The sequence below is a fragment of the Peromyscus californicus genome, unplaced genomic scaffold (assembly GCF_007827085.1).
Source record: "Peromyscus californicus insignis strain IS unplaced genomic scaffold, ASM782708v3 Scaffold_10__1_contigs__length_136768540, whole genome shotgun sequence".
Taxonomy (NCBI): domain Eukaryota; kingdom Metazoa; phylum Chordata; class Mammalia; order Rodentia; family Cricetidae; genus Peromyscus; species Peromyscus californicus.
In genome coordinates this window covers 23,406,235-23,425,648 of record NW_026294391.1, presented here as the reverse complement: position 1 = coordinate 23,425,648, position 19,414 = coordinate 23,406,235, and the positions used below count along the sequence as shown (strand labels likewise).

The following is a 19,414-nucleotide window of genomic DNA, read 5'->3' as shown; positions in this document are numbered from 1 at the left end:
TACACACTCACACACATAGACACAGACACACGCACACACACACAACCCCCCTGATGATTGCCCTGTGCTAAGCTCATCTATCGTCTGTGTCATTCCATTACAAACAGAAATAAAGTGAGACAATTGACATCCATCTAATTTGTCATCCCTGATAACCCTAAATACATATTCTTTCAATCCCCCTTTTGGGTTTGTCATGGAAGCCATCTAATCAATATGCACCATGGTTGCAGATACTTACAAATATTGGCACGAGTTCACAAAATAACATTAATTAACACAGTCATTTTAGAGAACATTTTACTTTGGAAACAGTATTTGCCACACACATAGCATATTTCAGCAGATAGTTATCATCAAATGCAAAGAACGTAATTTTGCCTGAGGGGATATCATTCTCGTTTTTTTTTTTCCATTTATAAATTGACCATGTCCATGGATGGCAAAAACGTTTCTCTATTTCCCCACAGAACCCATCAGTAGACCCAGAGAAATGAGTAGGAAGCACTGAAGCAGCTACCAACTGTCCAGTACCATCATTTGGTGTGTACCGCAGGGGATGCTCTATGGTAGTGACCCAATTTGCTGAGAACTTCTCTCAGTTTAGTATCAGAGAAAAGAGCTTGAGTATTTTTTTACCTATTATTGAAAATACTAGTACTTCTTAAGGGCAGATGCAGGGTTCTTCTCAATTGCATGAAGATGAGTCAGAGCCTTACGTTTCCTCCTAGCCACCCTTCTTCAAAAAATATTTTATAGATGAGCTGGGGGAGATATTGAAATATGGATGGTGACACAAAGAAAGAAGAAATGTTTGTCTATCAATCCCCTCTCCCTAATTTCTTTGTCATACATTGATGATTTCCCACTAATTTGAGCAATGGCAGCTGTTAGGAAATTTTCCGACATTCTTTTATTGAAAGCTTTATGAAAGATTCAGGCAACCAGGCCTGTTGCCATATATGATCACATTCTGCAAAGAACTAGACTGTTTCCTTGAACATGCGACTGTAAGCCACGTGATTGTCTGTGGTCAGAGCATTTTTCAGGCACTGCCAAAAGTATGGCTGAGCCTGTGGATTTGAAGGCCACTCCAGGACGGAACTCCCACAGAGCCTCTTTCGGAGCTGAAGAAACTTGGACTTCTGCAGAGGCTTCTCCAAGAATATCAAGATAATCACATCCACTTTTTCCTCCATGAGCCTCTGATGGGACAAATAAAACGCCACCTTAAAACTCTCTGTCTTGGCATAGTTCTGTGTCATCACAAACACTGTCTTTTTGCTGAGCTGTATGCTCTGGGAAAGGTTTTCTAGAATTGGCTGCCCTGGTAGCCAATCCCTTTCTTCTAGACACAAATTAAAATGTTTCTCTCTTGGATCTTCCAATTTAGCCACCAGCTCCTGTAAAACCCATTCTGTCACAGCCGAGTTTTTAGTGTCGTACACAATAAAAGCATCATAGCAAGACTCCATAGATTGCAGGCGTTGGTATCCCTTTATCTTGGCTTTCCAGAAATAGTAAATGTACCACATATCCCAGAAAAAGAGGTGACTTGCTGTCATAACTACCATCAGAAAGAGAACTGAAGATATGGAAATGGAGAATAGAATTAGGTTAGTGAGATCTAATTCACACGTATATAGATCCAGGGATACGACACTCTGGCCTTTGTGTGCTCCTGGCCCTGCACAAGTCACTTCAGTGGCCAGGTAAGGAATGTCAACATCTGTATGATTAACCCACCAGACAAACCAGACAGCATCACAGTTGCACAGAAAGCGATTGTGATGTAAAAGCAACCTATCTAGATTGTTGAGGACGTTTTCTGGGAAGCTAGTCTTCTGAATGACCTGGATCCTATTTGAACTGAGGTCTAGATAGCGCAACTGGAAAGCATCTTCTAGAAAGTAATTTGCCAAGTGCCTGATTTGATTATGCTTAAGAATCAGTTTCATGAGACTTTTGGAATAGTTGGCTAATCTCTCAGGGACAGTCTTCAGCTGGTTATGGCTGAGGTCTAAATTTTTCAGATGTTTCAGTAATGTGAGTTTATCCCAAGAGAAATTTTTGAGTCCATTTTCAGCCAAGTAGAGAGTCTCTAGATTTGGTGGCATACCCTCAAACACCCCATGAGGCAAGGAACTCAGGGAATTTCGGGAGATATCTAATACCTCTAAGTTGAACAAATTCTTGAAGAAGTCCAAGTATCTGTTATCACCATCTCGCCATAAAACATCTAAATGGTTGCCTCTGAATTCCAGCACTTTAAGAGAGTCACTTTCCATGGTCCTGCTAGCAGAGGTGGAGATGTCATTGTCATTCATCATGAGTTTCTTCAGAGACCGTAATTTCTTGGTAAAGTTTAGCATGTGAGTAATTCCTTCTGCTTGAAAATAGTGGCTGTTACTACTTAAATCCAGAACTTCCAGTTTGTGGAGCTCTTCAAAGGCTGTTGAATACAATAAATCAAGCCGGTTGTTGGAGAAATCTAAGTAGCGCAGCTCTTTTAGTGGCTGGAATTCACTGCCATTAAGAGTTTGGCCAATGGTGTTTCCTGACAAGTTGAGGCATTTGAGGAATGAAAGATGCTGAAAATCAGAGGGCTTGATAAAAAATATATTATTTCTGCTTAGGTCTAAGGTCTGCCCATATGCATGGCAGTCTGCATTCAAAGGTAAGAAAGTAGGCAACTCTCTGGTTTTGAACCTACAGCTCCGTGCATATTCATCATATCGGAAATAATGTAAGGTCTCTAGGACCTGGGGCCCATGCCGGTCTACAGAAGTTCTGGCATTAAAACAGGAACTAACTTCTCTTGGCTCTTCTGAAGGGGATATTTTATTCATCGAAAGGTCTATGAGGCTGAGGTTTTCAAACTGTTTGAAAATGTTGAGGTCAACAATTTTGATGAAGTTAGTGCCAAGGTCAAGAACTTCAAGACTGGGAAGCTTGTGCAATGCAGAAAGGCTCGAGTTGTTCAGCTCTTTAAAAACATATCCCTTGATATGCAGAATTTTCAAGTTTCTCAGTGAAGAGAGTGAATGTGGTAAAGTTATAGATGCATGGTAGACCTGCAGCTCATAATTAAAGGACAGATCCAACTGGACAAGATTAGGGAGAAAATTCAAAAATTTGGCCTCCTCAATTTCTCTGGCCAAGTAGTTTTGGGAGAGGTCTAGTTCTTGGAGACTTCTCATGTTTTTAAACCATGTGTGGGGCACATGCTGAAGAGAGTTACTGTGTAGACGTAAAACTTTTAATTCTGTCAATGAATTGAAAGCATTGTCATGGATCTGTAAGGGGGAATTATTTTCACATGGTGTGCACACATATGGGACATTATAACAGCGAGGGCAATTGCCACTTAGGTCGAGAATTTGCAATTGGTTGAGGTTATTAAAATCGTCTTCTTGGATTTTCGTAATGATGTTGTTATAAAGATAGAGTTCTATTAAATTAGATGGCAAAATGGTGGGGACAGCTGTGACATTGTTATCCTTCAGTGAGAGAACCTTTAAATTTCTCATAACAAGGAAAGCATCTTTTTCAATTGAATAGGAAACATTGCAAGGATTTCGATAATAACAATTTTGACCCAGGTAGAGTGCTTCAATGTTGGCCAGTTCTGTTAGATTCTCCTTTGTGATGGAGAAGATATTGTTGGCCTCCAGGCTCAGAAGCTGTAAGCTGGATGGGAGATCCTGGGGTATCTCTAGAAGTTGGTTTCCATCCAGATAAAGGGCTTTCAAGTCAGAGAGCCCACTAAAGCTTCCAGGTCCAATCTGCAGCCTTTTGGTACACACATTGGCTTTGGACCCCAGTAGAACTGGTACACAGTTGCATCTGAAATCTATCTCTTCCAGGTGATTCAGCCTACGAAAGGAGTCTGGAGAGATGCTTGGTATGTGGTTGATGGTAAGGGTGAGGTTGGTGGTATTAGTGGGAATGCCCTCAGGGATTTCTGTCAAATGCTTGTCTGTGCAGTCCACGATCACATGGGTCTTTTCAAGATCTAGCTTGACATCACAAGGTAGAGTTTTAGGAAACCATCGAGACCCAAGGACTCTAGAAACTAAGGTCATATTTAAAAAGATGAAAATTTGTCTCTTCAATGTCCATATTGGAAATACCTGAAAATAAAAGGAAGAATAAATTATTGTTATAAAATATACCGAGGAACAGTTCAAAAGTCCCATTTGCTTCCTCTCTCTCAGTAAATTATAAAAATAAACAACATAAGTTTTTTTTTTTTATAATAGTGTCAACAGCACCTCTGGTCCTGTGACTGTACTTGTCAACCACTGATGTTTTTGATAAATTGCCTTTATGTTTTGCTTGTAGAATCTCAGCTTTCTAACAAAATATCTTAAAGAATCTTTTACATTTATTTATTTATCTTTTGTGAGTATGCATGCGTGTGTATGCATGTGGGTATGCATATAGCAAGACAAGATTGTGGAGGTCTGAGGACAACTTGTGAAAGTCTGTTCTCTTCTTCCACCTTGTGGGTCCCGCAGATCAAACTCAGGTCATCAGGCTTCTTGGCAAGTAGCCTTACTGTCTTAGTTACTGTTCTATTGCTGTGATAAAACACCATGACCAAGACAACGTATAAAAGGAAACATTCAGTCAGGTTCTTGTTTATAGTTTCAGAGGGTGAGTCCATGATCATCATGGCAGGTAAGCATGACACTGGAGCAGGAGCTGAGAGTTCACATGTGATATGCAAATTGCAGTCAGACTGGGACTGGCATGGAAGTTTGAAACCTCAAAGCCCAGCCCCAGTGACACACCTCTTTCAGCAAGGCTACACCTCCTCCAGCAAAGCCATACCTCCTAATTGTTCCCCAAAGATCCCTTAACTGGGAGCCAAGTATTCAGACATTAGCCTACGGTGCCGTTCTCATTCATACCACCATACTTACCCCCACCGAGTCATCTTCCTTGCTGCCCCAAACAGTTTTGAAGATTCAGAAGCAGCATTGTCTATTAGTTGTTACATAGAGTACTACAACAGAGAGGCACTAAACTACAAAATTTGCGGGCTAAGGAATGCTAAAAATATATACACTTGCGAGGAACAATGCATTAAGACTCCAGGATAATTAATGTTTTCTTGCTAAACCTTCCTTTGAACATATGCAAAAATCTTTCATGATTGTCAAGTCCCATAATATTCTAAGGACAAAAATTTTTTAAAAAGATCCATTCTCTATTATAACTTAAGACACAGCTCAGCAATAGTAACTGGTTTTCCAAATGGCATTCGATTATTAAACACGTGTTTCTGCCATTCTGTAATCTAGGTCTCCCCTTGGATTGTTTTTGGAAGTCACTGCAGAAATCACCTCCACGATGATTTGCCATGCTTTCCCTGTACACTGGGTTTTGTTAGCTTTTAGTGTTTGAGATACCTAGTTGGGGGAGAAAACACAGAGTTACACCAACCTTGAGGCAAATTGTTGCTTCAAGCTGACAATGCATCAGGATTTGAAGGAGAGCATTACCCTGCTTGGGGAGAGTGGAGCCTGATCTTTGAAGGGTCTTTGTGAGAGAGTAGGAAGAGAGGAAGGTGTTGGACCATTGGGATAGGGTCCAAGGTTTACTGACATCACCATGTTAGATTAGAGACTCTTTCTCCTTTTGAAAAAAGAAGGTGTTTCTGAGGAGGGTATTTGAAAAGTCTCAAGGGTATTCTTGGAAAAGGAGCTTCTGGAAAAATAATAGGTCTAGTTAGTATGTGATGTATCCAGTGGTCACGTTTCCTGCCTATTAGCTAGACTCCTTTTAGGGCTTTGCCATCTGGAAGAGCCCATTCCCAGGAAGCTGAGGAGGGAAGAAATGTGAGGGGAGGGAGGATACAGCTGGGTGTGGCCTGTCAGCTTCCGATAGCGGCTGGGCTGATTACGAAAGAGATTGCACCTGGAGGGTGTGGAATGTACTATGTAACTTTGGAAAGGTATGAGTAGTATCATCAGGGCACTGCCTCGGTGAGCCATACTCACATCAGCCACACTACTGGTAGAATGAGATGTCTAATAGGACTGAAGGAGACCATAGTTAATCGTTGTGCTAAGACTAAATAAACCAAGGACCTCTCAAGAAAAATGGAATATATAGGCACCCATTTCTAAAGGCAATACTTATAAACATCTAAGTGTACCATAGGAGGCTTTCCAGTGATAAGTGAGAGACACTGAAGAGGTCTGTTTACCCACTGGCACCAAGGCAGAGTGTCTTAAAGCACGGGCTTGCTCTTATGTTTCAGGAGTCTGTTAGTAGTCTACTCCAGAACTCTCTTTCAGATTCACTAATACTTGTACATGGGATGATCCAGCCTGCTTTTCTATGACAGACTTCTAGTTCAACTATTGATTATGTCCTAGCATTGACTGAGTCTGACAATGTATTATTGGTGCTATCTAATAAACCAAATGTTTACATTCCTTAATTCCTTTAATAGGGGATAAGCAAGCCACAAAATTTTCTCCATCTTTCTCTTCCTTAACACAGGATCAGTGGTTCTCAACCTATTGGGTAGAGATCCATCCAGGGGTCATTTATCACATATTTATATTACTGTTTATAACAGTAGCAAAATTACAGTTATGAAGTAGCAACAAAATAATTTTATGGTGGAGGTCACCACACCATGAGGAACTGTATTGAAGATTCACAGCATTAGGAAGGTTCAGAACCACTGCACAATCTATCTCTTAAGGATCTCATAGGGCTTTTTTTGTTGTGGTTGTGGTAGTGTTTTTTGTTTGTTTTGATTTGCTTTGTTTTTACTGATCTTCACATACCTAAAGTTTGTGCAAAATTGTCTCCCCTCCTTCTCTTACAGTGCCCTCTATGTTTTTTTCCCTATGATTAAAATTGTTCACGGAAAGGCTGGAGAGATGGCGCCATTGATAATGTGCTTGACACAAGCTTGAGGACCTGAATTTAGGACAGAGGCTGATGCTTGGAGCTCACTGGCTAGTCAGTCAGTCTAGCCAGTCAGTGAGTTCTGGATTCAGTAAGAGACCTTTTCTCAGTCAATAATGTGGAGAGCAACAGAGTAAGACAGTGTTGATCTCTGGCCTTGACAGGGATATACCTGTTCATGGACAATTGTACACACATGCACACACACACACACACACACACACACACACACACACACACACACACAGTGAATTTGGATGAATTCAACATCCTTTGTGCTTTCTCGTTTTTAGAGTATTTATCTTATTTTTTTATTTTATATATATGGGTGTTTGGGCTACATATATGTTTGAATACCATGGATGTGCCTGATGCCTGCAGAAACTGGAGAGAAAAAGAGTTGTGAATCATCATGTAGGTGCTGTAAATTAAACCTGGGTCCTCTGGAAGAGCAGCCAGTGTTCTTAACCACTAAGCCATCTCTCTAGCCCATGCTTTCCCATTTTTGCTGACACAGTATCAGCTATGACTATTCCAAAATGTTGTCTCTAGGATCTTATTCTTTTAACCCACATTATCCAATAAGCTTTCCAGCCTTCAATCATTATCCTACTATAGAGTGTTTCAAATGGTTCTTTTTTTTATAATATGAACTTAAGCTTTTTATCTATTACCAAAATCTTGCCTGTATAGGTTAATTTTTTTAAAGATTTCTCGCTGGATGATGGTGCACACCTTTAATCCCAGCACTTGGGAGGCAGAGGCAGGCAGATCTCTGTGAGTTGGAGGCCAGCCTGGTCTACAAATCAAGATCCAGGACAGCTAGGACTGTTACACAGAGAAACCCTGTCTCAAAAAATAAAAAAAAAAATTTCTGTCTCTGTCTCTGTCTGTCTCTGTTTCTGTCTCTCTCTATGTGTGTGTGTGTGTGTGTGTGTGTGTGTGTGTGTGTGTGAGAGAGAGAGAGAGAGAGAGAGAGAGAGACAGAGACAGAGACAGAGACAGAGACAGAGACAGAGACAGAGAATCAGTCTGTGTTTCTCTCTGTGTGAATTACATGTCTATTCAGGTGCAGAGTCCAGAAGAAGGCATTGGATTGATTCCCTGGAGCTGTTTCAGGTAGCTGTGAGCCTCTTGACACGAGTGCTGGGAACTGAACTCCTGTCCTCTGAAAGAGCAGCAAGCACTTTTAACTGCTGAGACATTTTTCCATCCTCTGCTTAAAGTATTTTCCCCCATCATGTTCACCAACCAGAATTCTACTTATCCTTTTAAATAAGTAATATTTAGCTGATTATTTTGAGAATTTCATAGTGTATTTTAATCATATTCACCTCCCTCCACTCTTCCCATATCCATCCTCTCTACCCTCATTTTTCTACCCATGCAACCTTGAGTTTCTTTCTTCTTTCTCTTCTACTGAGTCTAGTTTGTGCTACCGAACTACTTGGGAGTGGAGCCTGCCTTGGAGTGTGATCAACCTACCAGGTGCCATGTCATTACAGAAAATGGACTCTCCTTCTCCCAGCCCCTATCACATGCTAATCACCCCTCAACTAGTAGTAGGATTCCATACCTACCTCCCATTTCTGTGGTGGTATTTTACTTGTACTGAAATGTGATTTTAATTGCATGTTAATAAATAAAGTTGTCTGGGGGTCAGAGCTATTAGAGCCATAGCAAGTGCGTGGCGGCGGTGGCGCACGCCTTTAAGGACCTGGAGGGCAGTACATTCAGGCAGTGATGAGGCAGTCACATGTTTGGGTTTACAACCAATGAGAAGGCAGAACAGCTAGAGTATATAAAGACATACACACAGGAAGTAGGCCCCTTTTTTCGGAGAGCTCTCTTGGCTGAAGAGGATCCCTGAATCAGGAAGGGTGAGGCTCTTAGCTCTGACCTCTTGGCTTTCTTCTCTGAATTGGCTCTGTGTTTCTTATTTAATAAGACCATTGGTTACATCTACATTTGGTGCCCAACGTGGGGCAAGAGTTTCCACCTAAAAACTGAGAAAAAAGATTCTAAAACGGAGCTAAAAACAGCTTCTTAATTGTCTCTCTCAAATGAGCGGCAGCTGCCGGTTTGAGCTACTAGCGGGTTCCTATCGTGCGTGCATGCTCAACCTGCAGTATGGTGGGAATGAGGCCTCTGCAAGTGGCACATTAAGCTGTGTGGTGGATTTAGCCTTTGCTAGTACAAAACAAAAAAAAAGAGGTTTCTGGGCTACACGCTGCTTTGATAGAAGCATAGACCCACTATTTCTGAGAGTTGATGGCTCCCAGAGCTGGCGGAAAACGTACCACCTCCACGTTGGGAAGCTAAAGTGGGCTGAGCCAGCAGCGCCAGCACTGTTTCAGGCTTAGAAGGCTGCAGTTCAAAGTAATAGGCTCAAGCTAATATGAAAAAATAAGCCATGTAAAGATGACTACCATACAGAGAATCTGGATTATGTTCTCTTTGATATCCATAACTGAAGAAAAACATTTGATTACAAAAGCTGTTGAGTTATGCCAAAATGTATGTTTTAAAGGTACCTAGACTTCAAAATTTGGATGTAAGGATATGTTGCTTTGGAAAGGAGGCTCTGCGTTTGTTTCCACAGAAAGCCAGAGGCTATGGATTTGTTCCAGATTAAGATACATCAGGTTTGACCAGCCAAGACCCCCTGAAAGGTCTCCGATGACACCATGGCCCAGATGATCCAACATCCAGAACCGTTTCAAGGCAACTGGCTCAGATGATACACCCTCATGGACTACTCCATAATCCTAAAGTATTCTTTGTGTCCCCATAAGATACAGCGCCCCCCTCCAGCAGGAAGTAGTAAGAGAAGCTACGCCCAAATTCCCAAATATACCAAGCTGACTTTGGAGATGTATAAAGGTTAAAACCTTCCTTTTTAAGAAAAGAAAAGGGGAAGTGCTGTGGGATGGTCTGTATGTCAAATGTGTTGCTGATTGGTCAATAAAAAAATCACTGATTGGCCAGTGGCCAGGCAGGAAGTATAGGCGGGACTAAGAGAGAGGAGAATTGAGAGAACAGGAAGCTGGGTGAGGGAGACACTGCCAGCTGCCGTCAGGACAAGGAAGATGTAAAGTACCGGTAAACCACAAGCCACATGGCAAGGTATAGATTAATAGAAATGGTTTAATTTAAGCTGTAAGAACAGTTAGCAAGAAGCCTGCCATGGCCATACAGTTTGTAACCAATATAAGTCTCCGTGTTTATTTGGTTGGGTCTGAGTGGCTATGGGACTGGCGGGTGTCAGAGATTTGTCCTGACTGTGGGCCAGGCAGGAAAACTTTAGCTACACATTTCCATGCTGGAATTTTCTCTGTCATGAGCTTGCTTACTTGCACATGCTGTTACAATTGCTGTGAGTTTGTTTGTGCATCTGCCCTGTTATGACTGAGAAACTATTTCTTTGAAGTCATCCTCCATCACTGGCTCTTACAATCTTTCTGCCCCTTCTTCTGCAAACTTCCCTGAGCTTCGAGGTATGGGTTACCCATTGTCCAGTCATGAGTATCTGTGTTAATTGTCATCTACTATAAGAAGAAGCTTCTCTGATGAGGGATGAGAGATGCACTGATCTTTGGTTATAGTGGTAAGTCATTAGGAATCATTTTAGTACTGCATTCACTTAGCAGAATAATAGTATTAAGTTCTCCCCTAGGGCCCACGACCTATCTACCTACAACCCTTTAGCTCTTTTAATCTAGTTACCCTTCAAAGTTATATTTGTCCAACTGGAACACTCAGAGATACCTGGATTGCATGGCAGTAGGCCAGGAGCTACAAAAAGCCCTTAGATAAATATGGTGATAGATATGGACATCCTCCTAAAATATCAGTATAGAGATTTAGGGGAAATGTTCACTACAGTTAAATGAGAGAGTCAAGACAGGAGAATGGACCTTAGAAGAGAGAAGCAGAGTATACTCTTAGTGAGGATCCTAGACCCTGGGTCTCAACCACACCAATGCTTCTGACAGAAGATGTGATGCATGTAGGGTGGAAGACATGATAATTGTGCAACCAGAATACAATGTATTGCTGAGTGTGATAGTGTGGACCAGAGAGGTGAGCTGTATTCCAGAAGAGGCCAATACAGATAAAGGACAATGGTCAGGGGCTCAGTGGTGAGGAGCACTTGCTGCTCTTCCTGATGATCCGAGTTTGATGCTCAGCACCCAAGTAAGGTGGCTCACAACCACTTGTGATTCTGGCTTCAGGGGATCTGGTTCCCCCTTCTGTCCTCCACAGGCACCAGAACTCATGTGCACATTCATATAAATGTACATGTAATTAGAAACTAAAATATATTTTTAAAAAGGACAATGGTTCATTGGGTACTCTCTTCCCATGAGACCTGTTGAAGAAGTGGGACATCCCCAAGTTAACTGATTTAAGAGAGGGAAGTGGTAGAGTAACCAGCAAACTAAGTTTCCCCAAATGTTCCTAACTTTGATATTTCATCTAACCCCAGTTAAAATGGCCAAGATCAACAAAACATCTGACAACAAATGCTGGCGAGGCTGCAGAGGAAGAGGAACCTTCATTCACTGTTTTTGGGAATGCGAATTGATGCAGTCACTCTGTCAATCAGTATGGAGAATGCTCTAAAACTTAAAAACACATCTACCGTATGACCCAGCTACACCACTCTTGGGCATATGCCCAAAGGACTCGACATCCTGCTCCACAGACACTTGCTCAGCCATGTTCATCGCTATCTTAGTCACAATAGCCAGAAAATGGAAACAACCTAAATGCCCTTCAACACATGAATGGGTAAGGAAAATGTGAACAAATACACAATGGAATGCTATTCAGCTGCAAATAGAAAGGAAATCATGAACTTTTCAGGTACATGGGTAGATCTAGAAAAGATTATGTTGAGTGAGATAACCCAGACCCAGAAAGACAAATGCCACATGTTCTCTCTCTCTCATCTGAGGTTCTTAGCTCCAAATCTTCAGATGTGAATATACAACATGGAGTAACCACAGAAAAAGGGACCATAGGTGGGGGTGGGTGGGAGGGAAGTACTAGGATACAGGTGATATGAAGTGACAAACTGAATAATGGGGAGGTACTTCTACCGGGGAAGAAAGAAGGTCAGTACAGAAGAAGTGATGAATAATATCATGCTATGAGAAAGGCTCAAGAAATCATATTATTTTATATTTACCTGAAGTTATATACTATACATATATATATATATATATATATATATATATGTGTGTGTGTGTGTGTGTGTGTGTGTGTGTGTGTGCGTGCGTGTGTGTGTACATATATAAATATATACAGACAGACACATGTGCATATATATCTTAAAGAAAGTTAAGCTACTTGGGCTGACAGTGTTCCCATGATATCTATAGACAAAAAAACAAAAACAAAAACAAAAACAAAACAACAACCCAGTACCAGGCACAAGAAACCTCCTTTCAAATGTTGGTCAGGGTAGTCTAAAGGATACAGGTTATTGATGTAACCCTTGGTTGCTTTTTCAGGGGTTGAAGGGGGACCCTATTGCTGAAGATACCACATACTTAGGACACATGATTCAGATGACTGGAGCTAGATCTGACATTAAAGTCTCTTTTCTGCAGTCTAGCTTCCATGGGACCAGAAAATACTATGCAAACTGCCAAGAGAAGGAAGCAATTAAACATCCCGACCCAGCTGTAATGCCTATGAACCATGACAATGACCAGCATGGCGAGACATGCATAAAGGTGCAATAAGTGGCAATTACATATTAATGGCAACCAACAGCTATATATTTAGACTTATGGCCCACTTGACCAGAGGGAAATCATGCCTGGTGCTGAAAACCTAGTTGACTTCCCAGGGATAGCAAAGTCATGGATCTTAGAAAAAAATCTATTACCACCACTTATAGCTAGACCAGCACAATTCCTTACAATATTCTGAATCTTATCCTTATACCATCAAATATTAGATAATTGTAGCTATCACCCCTTATCAGAGAAGCTTCTCTTCACAGCAAACTGAGCCCATCATGGAAAACCAAAACTGGACACAATGCAGAGATCACCAGATGACTGGGAGTCCTGCCCAAACTGATACATCTACATGACAGCTCCTGCATCTACGGCTCAGGGAACACTTCAGAAGAGAGAGCAGAAAGACTGTAAGAGTCAGAATACTTGGGAAGTCTGCTGTGTATTAATCTTTCTTAGAAATAGCTGCATAGAAATAGAAACAACCAGAACAAAGGCAACATCAATGGGAATGTTAACATGGAAGAGGGAAAATTTCACAGGGTCTCACCCCTAGACAAAGAACTACAGACAGCTATGGATTACTGGGAGAAGGAGAATTAGCCTCTCCCAGGGCTGAGCCCCTTATTGATTGTTTAGTGTAAAGTCATCAGCTTGCAACCCATAAACACACAAACAACAAAAATCGACTCCACAGGTTGTATTTTTATGTATTTATGCGTACACATATGTACACAACAAATATAATCAAAGAAAAAGTAGCTATCTGCTTGAGAGTGGGAGAGCATGGGAAGGGTTTGAGGGAGGGTAGTTGGGAGGGCCTGGAGGAGGAAAAGAGGAGGAAGGGGCATAGGCCTATTTTAAATAAATCCATTTTTAAAAAAGAAAAATGAAGACTCTAAGGAAGCTTAATCACAGGCAAATGAAGTCAGGATTTAACTAGTGGTGGACGGGTGTTTAACAACCAGCTCCCCCCACCACAAAAAACTCTCACTTGTTAAGTCTTGATTTGTCAGCACTCTCAATTTCTTTTTTAAAAAAAGAATTATTTTTATTTTATGTATGTGCATGTCTACACCATGTTTGTAAGTGCAGCATGTGCTTGAAGTATCCATAGAACTCAGGAGATGGTGCTGGATCCCTGGGACCTGAGATACAGACAGTTGAGAGCTGCCATGTGGGTGCTGTGACCTGAATCCGGGTCCTCTGGAAGAGCAGCCATTGCTCTTAACTGCTGTGCCATCTCTCTAGCCAAGCGTTTTTAATTTCAGTTGTGTAAATATTGCCACCTGGCCAATTTTGAGCTACAAGTATGATGTCACTGAGTGAACAGTTGGGGATGGATGCATAGAATTGCTCCTGTAATCCAGTATTTGTTGAGTCTAGCAACCACTAGGCTTAAAACACACAGAGACGACTGTGAAACGCACCACATTTACACACTGACATACTACAAATTAAGTTCAAATTTAATCAGAAAGCCTTTCCTCCCTCATTTCTCAATTCTCTCTACCACCTGCCCACTCTTCTAGTCTGCTACTACCTCCCTTCTCCAATTAGTCATTTGCTCTCATGTGGCCTCTGCAATGGCTTCCAAACTCATCTTCCTGCTTCCCCCCTTCTCTAGTATTCGTTTATCAAAAAGCATCAGAGCATTCAACATGAACCAGATCAACTAGAGTGATTTTTAACTACTCATTGAATAGAACACAGAGTCTTTCTCATTGTTTACATTGTTCAGGGCCTGAGTCTAGTAGCCTTCTCTGACCTTGAATCATCTCTTCCCTTTCATCACATACCAGCCATCTGGTCTGCTTTCTGTTCCACATTCAAGCCAAGCTGATCACCATGTCACTCTTGCCACCTGCTGTTTCTGACATTGGCTTTCTCCTCTTCCCATGGTCAGGTCATTTCTACCTCTTTGCTATCTGCTCAAGTGACACATCTTCAGAGAAGGAGGGCTTCCCTGACCAATAATTTATGTACCCTCCCATGTCATAATAGTGATATGTATAGTACTAGTAGTTGAGTTAGACAGCACTTACCACAAGCTAGGCACCATTGAAGTGTTTTGATCTTTACAATGCCAGCTAAGGATATCTATAAGTCTTCAGTCTTTTATTCAAAGTGATTAAGAGCTGAAAGATTTTGGATTTTTTAAGACTCTGGAAAGTAACCCACATACACCTGGTATTGCATGATACCTATTGGGTCCTGGGAGTGGCAACTCCTAATTAAAAACACAAACATTTCTGCAATAGTACACAGGGTTTTCTACTCTGGGTGGGATTTAAACAAAGAATAAGTAGCTTTCTAGTTTAGGTCAAGATTGTCCTTCACATGCATTCAGTTGTGTCATGTTGCTATCAACTAGGTTAGGATGAAGTGATTGGGGACTTTCTGCAGACCCATGGTATCTCTATTTTATGGATAAGTCAACTGAGACACAGAGGGGTGTGTATGTTCTGTACTAGACTTAATAGCACTCAGTATAATGAGACTTTCTTGTGCTTGACTAGTGCTCCATTGTGTTGCTAAATACACAAGTGAAATGGTGACTACATGAAGAAATTAATGAATATCAAAGTAAACAAAATGCCTTAAAAATCATATCTCATGGTGTTGGAAAGATGGCTCAATGATTAGAATCACCGATTGCTCTACCAGAGGATCCAGGCTTAATTCCCAGCATCCCCATAGCAGCTCACAGTTATCTGTAACTCCAGTGCCAGGTAATCCTTTACTCTCTTCTATCTTCTGTGGGCACTGCACACGTGATGCACAGACATACATGAAGACAAAACGCCCATACAAATAAAATAGAGTAAAAAAGTGTCTCCTTAGAGAAATTCCTCAGGCTATACTCCCACACTCAACATAGGTTTCCTCCATCTCTTCTGTCTGCCCAAGTCGTTCTTGTGGAAAAATGTTAAGAAGTCCTGCTATCAAAATGCCCAGCTCAAACCCATCTTCTCATGTCCTGCTGTGCTGAGTCTGCATGGAGCTGTAGAGGGAGTGCTGGATTATGAATGAGAAGAACTGGCTCCTAGTCCTGGTTTGGTTGTTCATCACCTGTCTCTGAGCCAGATCCTTTGCCTAGGAGACCTCCCACAAGAGAATGACAGACCCAGGAACAACATAGTGCACACCATGTACCCAGCCTACATCTCACAACCAACACAATAGACACCAGACTAGGCTGTGCCCCAACTGTTCCTTAGCTAGTGATTGTACCATGTACCCAGCGAGAAAAAAATTATGAGCAAATATCAGAATTCTACCTTATTAGTTACTTTTAAAAAATCACTGTGACAAAAATCCCAACTAGGACAACTGAAGGGAGGAGGGATTTATTTGGGCTTGTAATGACCATGGATTACAGATCATCACAGCATTGAGTGCATCTCAGTCCATGATGGTGGTAGTATGAGGTCACTAGTCATATTGTGTTTGTAGGCAGGAATTAGAGGGGAAAGAAGTGCAGTGGGTCTATAAAATCTCAAAGCCCACCTCCTAGGGGACCTACTTTCTCCAGCAAGGCTCTACCTCCCTAAGGTTGTGCAACCTCCCAAACAGCACCATCAGCTAGGGACCAAGTGTTCAAACCCATGAATTTGTGATAGACAATTCATACCCAAACTATACTATCCATTGACTCACATGCATTCTCTCATTGGTGGTTATGCATTAATTAATAGAAAATACACGGTTTGTGCACTTAAGGACCTTAAAATGTTATAAAGGAAGGAAAAACTATACAAATCTAAAATACAATGTAAAACTATTAGTTTTTCCAGACAACATGCTGACCCTTCTATTATAGTTTAAATACATGTTGTTCTTATTCTATGGAATATTTTTTCATACTGTCATTCTTTTAATTATTCTCAAAATCTGAAGGTATCTTTTCCCACTTTTCCATCTGACAGTGACAAAAATTAGCATATAAATGTTTTACTTTCTCATAAATATCCAGAAATCAGTAATTCAGAGCCACTATTCCAGCTCCACTCTGTGAGGTCCCAAAAGGATGGCTTTAGATGTTCTGGATCATTCACTCTGTTGTTATACAACCCCCAAACACATTTTCCTCATTTGTACCCTCAAAGATGACTGCTAGCAACAATGTCCACATTAAAAGAAATCCTGTGGAAGTACATGGAAAGGAAGGGGACTATCTCCACTGTTTAAGGACAGGTTTCAGAAGTTGACTGTCTGCCTTCCTCTAATATCCTGTTGACAAGAGCTTGGTCACATGACCACATTTATCTGCAACAGAGTATGGAAATACAGTCATCTTTCAAAGTGGTGTTTGCTCAACTAACAGTAATTGAATTCTCCTTGCACACATGAAAACCTAATTTTAAACTATAGGATTTAGAAATAGGTTGTGAACCGTGAGAAAGCTTGAATCATGTAATGTTGACTTTGTAAGGCTGTGGGCAAGAAAGACTCCGATATTGGAGGTTGAAAAGCTGGTGGCTCACTTATCCTGCCATGCATGGACACTTGACAAATAGCTGTGCTGTGTTGGAAGACAGAATATGTGCAGAGAAAGTTTACTCTTAGGGGAAATGGTTCAGCAATGTTCTCAACAACGGGACATGTCAGAGGCTTTCTTGCTGTGGTTTAGCAGTTTTGTGTGTGAAATGAACTAAGACAGAAGTCAGCCAGTCTTCAACAGGGCTGGAAAGAAATATAGTTTTGTGCAGAGTGATTTTGTTTGTCTGCTGCCCTGAGTGCAGAGTTGATGAAGACTTGCTTTAATTTGGAGCGTGGTCAAGTGGCAAAAGCCAAGTACTTTACCACAAACAAAGGCAGCCATGATAGGCAAAGAAAGTAGCGCCTTAGAGGAAATAAATGTCTGCCCACATACATTGTTTTCAAGTGCTTTCCATTAAGCATTTGCTCACAGACAATGAAAGCCAGTTCAGGGCAGAAATCTGATTAAGAACGTTGTCTTGCATTTGACTCATACAGCCTCAGGACGGATGATCCATTTGAGAGAGAAACAGAGAGCACAGAAAGAAGACAGGACATGGAGTCCTTAGGCTGCAAACAGTCTGGAACTGCTCTAATGTGATAGCCACAAGTCACTTTGTGGCTATTTCATTTTAAGTTGATTAAAATTCAGTTTCACAGTCACACTAACTGTAATTGAAATGCCCCTAAAGCTCTTCCAGGCCTATGGCTATAGGAAACAGATGTGAGACATCTTCATCATTACAGAAGGTTCTGTGAGACATTGATCTAGACCAAGAGTTGGCAAACATTTTACATGGAAGCAAATATTTTTGTGAGTTCTGAGTCAGCCTAGGGTATGGTGTGAGACCTTGTCTCAAAGAAACAAGCGCAAAAGTAAATTACTTGACAATAGTCTCATTGTGTATATACTTAAACAACCACTTAGTGTATAACAGATCAGAATTACAAGATCCAGTGATAACAAGAACAGGTCACGGAACAGATTGAACCTATGGGTCATAGTCTTCAGACCCCCAGCATGACATTAACTCTAAGCACATTCAATCCAAGTTCACCACGGATAAAAAGAAATGATATCTCTGGCAAAGCCTGTAAATCTATACATGTTACTGATTTCAAAATGATGTCCACCTCCCAGTTCCAAGGAGTGGATTCATTTCCAAGAAAGAGAGTGAAAAGCAGACATGATGTAAGGTGTACAAGGTGGGATCCAGGTGACCAAGACCCAGAGCTTGCTCTCCTGGCTGTTTATTATACTATCCCTATGTCTCCATATTGGCGAGGAACAAACACCTTTAAGTCCCCAAACTATGTTTTGTCTTTACATATACTTCATTGTAATAATGTCAGCCAACCACATGATGAGTACAAGTCAAACATTTGCTAAGAAAATCAAAACTTTTAACTTTCTCAAAATCCTACAGAAGCTCCACATTCCATTATCATAACTAGTAAGGCTTTTGCCCCGAACAACAGATTTTTTTTTTTTTTGTGGAATGGTGGCCCAAAGTGCTTCATTAAGGCTGCTCACAGGAGTGTGCGTGAGGGGTTATTAACAGGCACATGGGAAACTTACCAGTCTCCACACCACTAAGGAAAATGTCTCCCCTTTCCCCACCAACTACCAACTGCCTATCAATTCTTGGGGTGCGGGGAGCAGGGATTGAACCTTTTCTGCCTCCAGGAGGGACTATTTATGGGCCTAATCTTGTGCAGATTGAGGATCAGACTCTATCAAGAGTACAAGGAGGGCTGGAGAGATGGCTCAGAGCTTAAGAGCACTGGCTGTTCTTCCAGAAGTCCTGAGTTCAATTCCCAGCAACCACATGGTGGCTCACAACCATCTATGAGATTTGGTGCCTTCTTCTGGCATATAGGCATACATGCCAGAACATTGTATACATAATAAATAAATATTAAAAAAAGTACAAGGAGACACTAAGGAGTCAAGCCTCTAAAGGAAGGGTTGAAGCGCAGCTCAGAAGTGTCATGGAAGGGCATGAAAGTAGATCTCTGTTAGGACTCTGTCATTATCCTTGCTTCCAGCTCTATCTTTTTGAAGCTGAAAAAGTGAGAGCACAGAGTTCAGCTGTGTCATCTGGGAACAGGTACAGCCAAGCAAAGGCTACCAGTACACATGTCCTATGCTCAGTGGTTGAGCTCAAGCAGAACTGGCCCTTAGAACATTATAAAGCCTGAGAAACTTCTCTTAGCTTTCTGTGCAGGGTGCATTGCAAGCCTGG

General features: G+C 41.4%; 1 protein-coding gene across 2 annotated transcripts in view; it reads right to left on the bottom strand.

Annotated features, from left to right (window-relative positions):
- Nucleotides 1-282: 282 nt before the first annotated feature.
- The window catches only part of Tlr7 (toll like receptor 7), a 29,166-nt gene continuing 10,034 nt past the window's right edge, over nt 283-19,414 (bottom strand). For both annotated transcript variants that reach the window (XM_052715280.1, XM_052715353.1), the window contains exon 3: nt 283-4,133. In XM_052715280.1, coding sequence (XP_052571240.1) covers nt 984-4,133 — 3,150 coding nt within the window. In that variant the 3' untranslated portion in view covers nt 283-983. The remainder of the gene's footprint in view (nt 4,134-19,414) is intronic.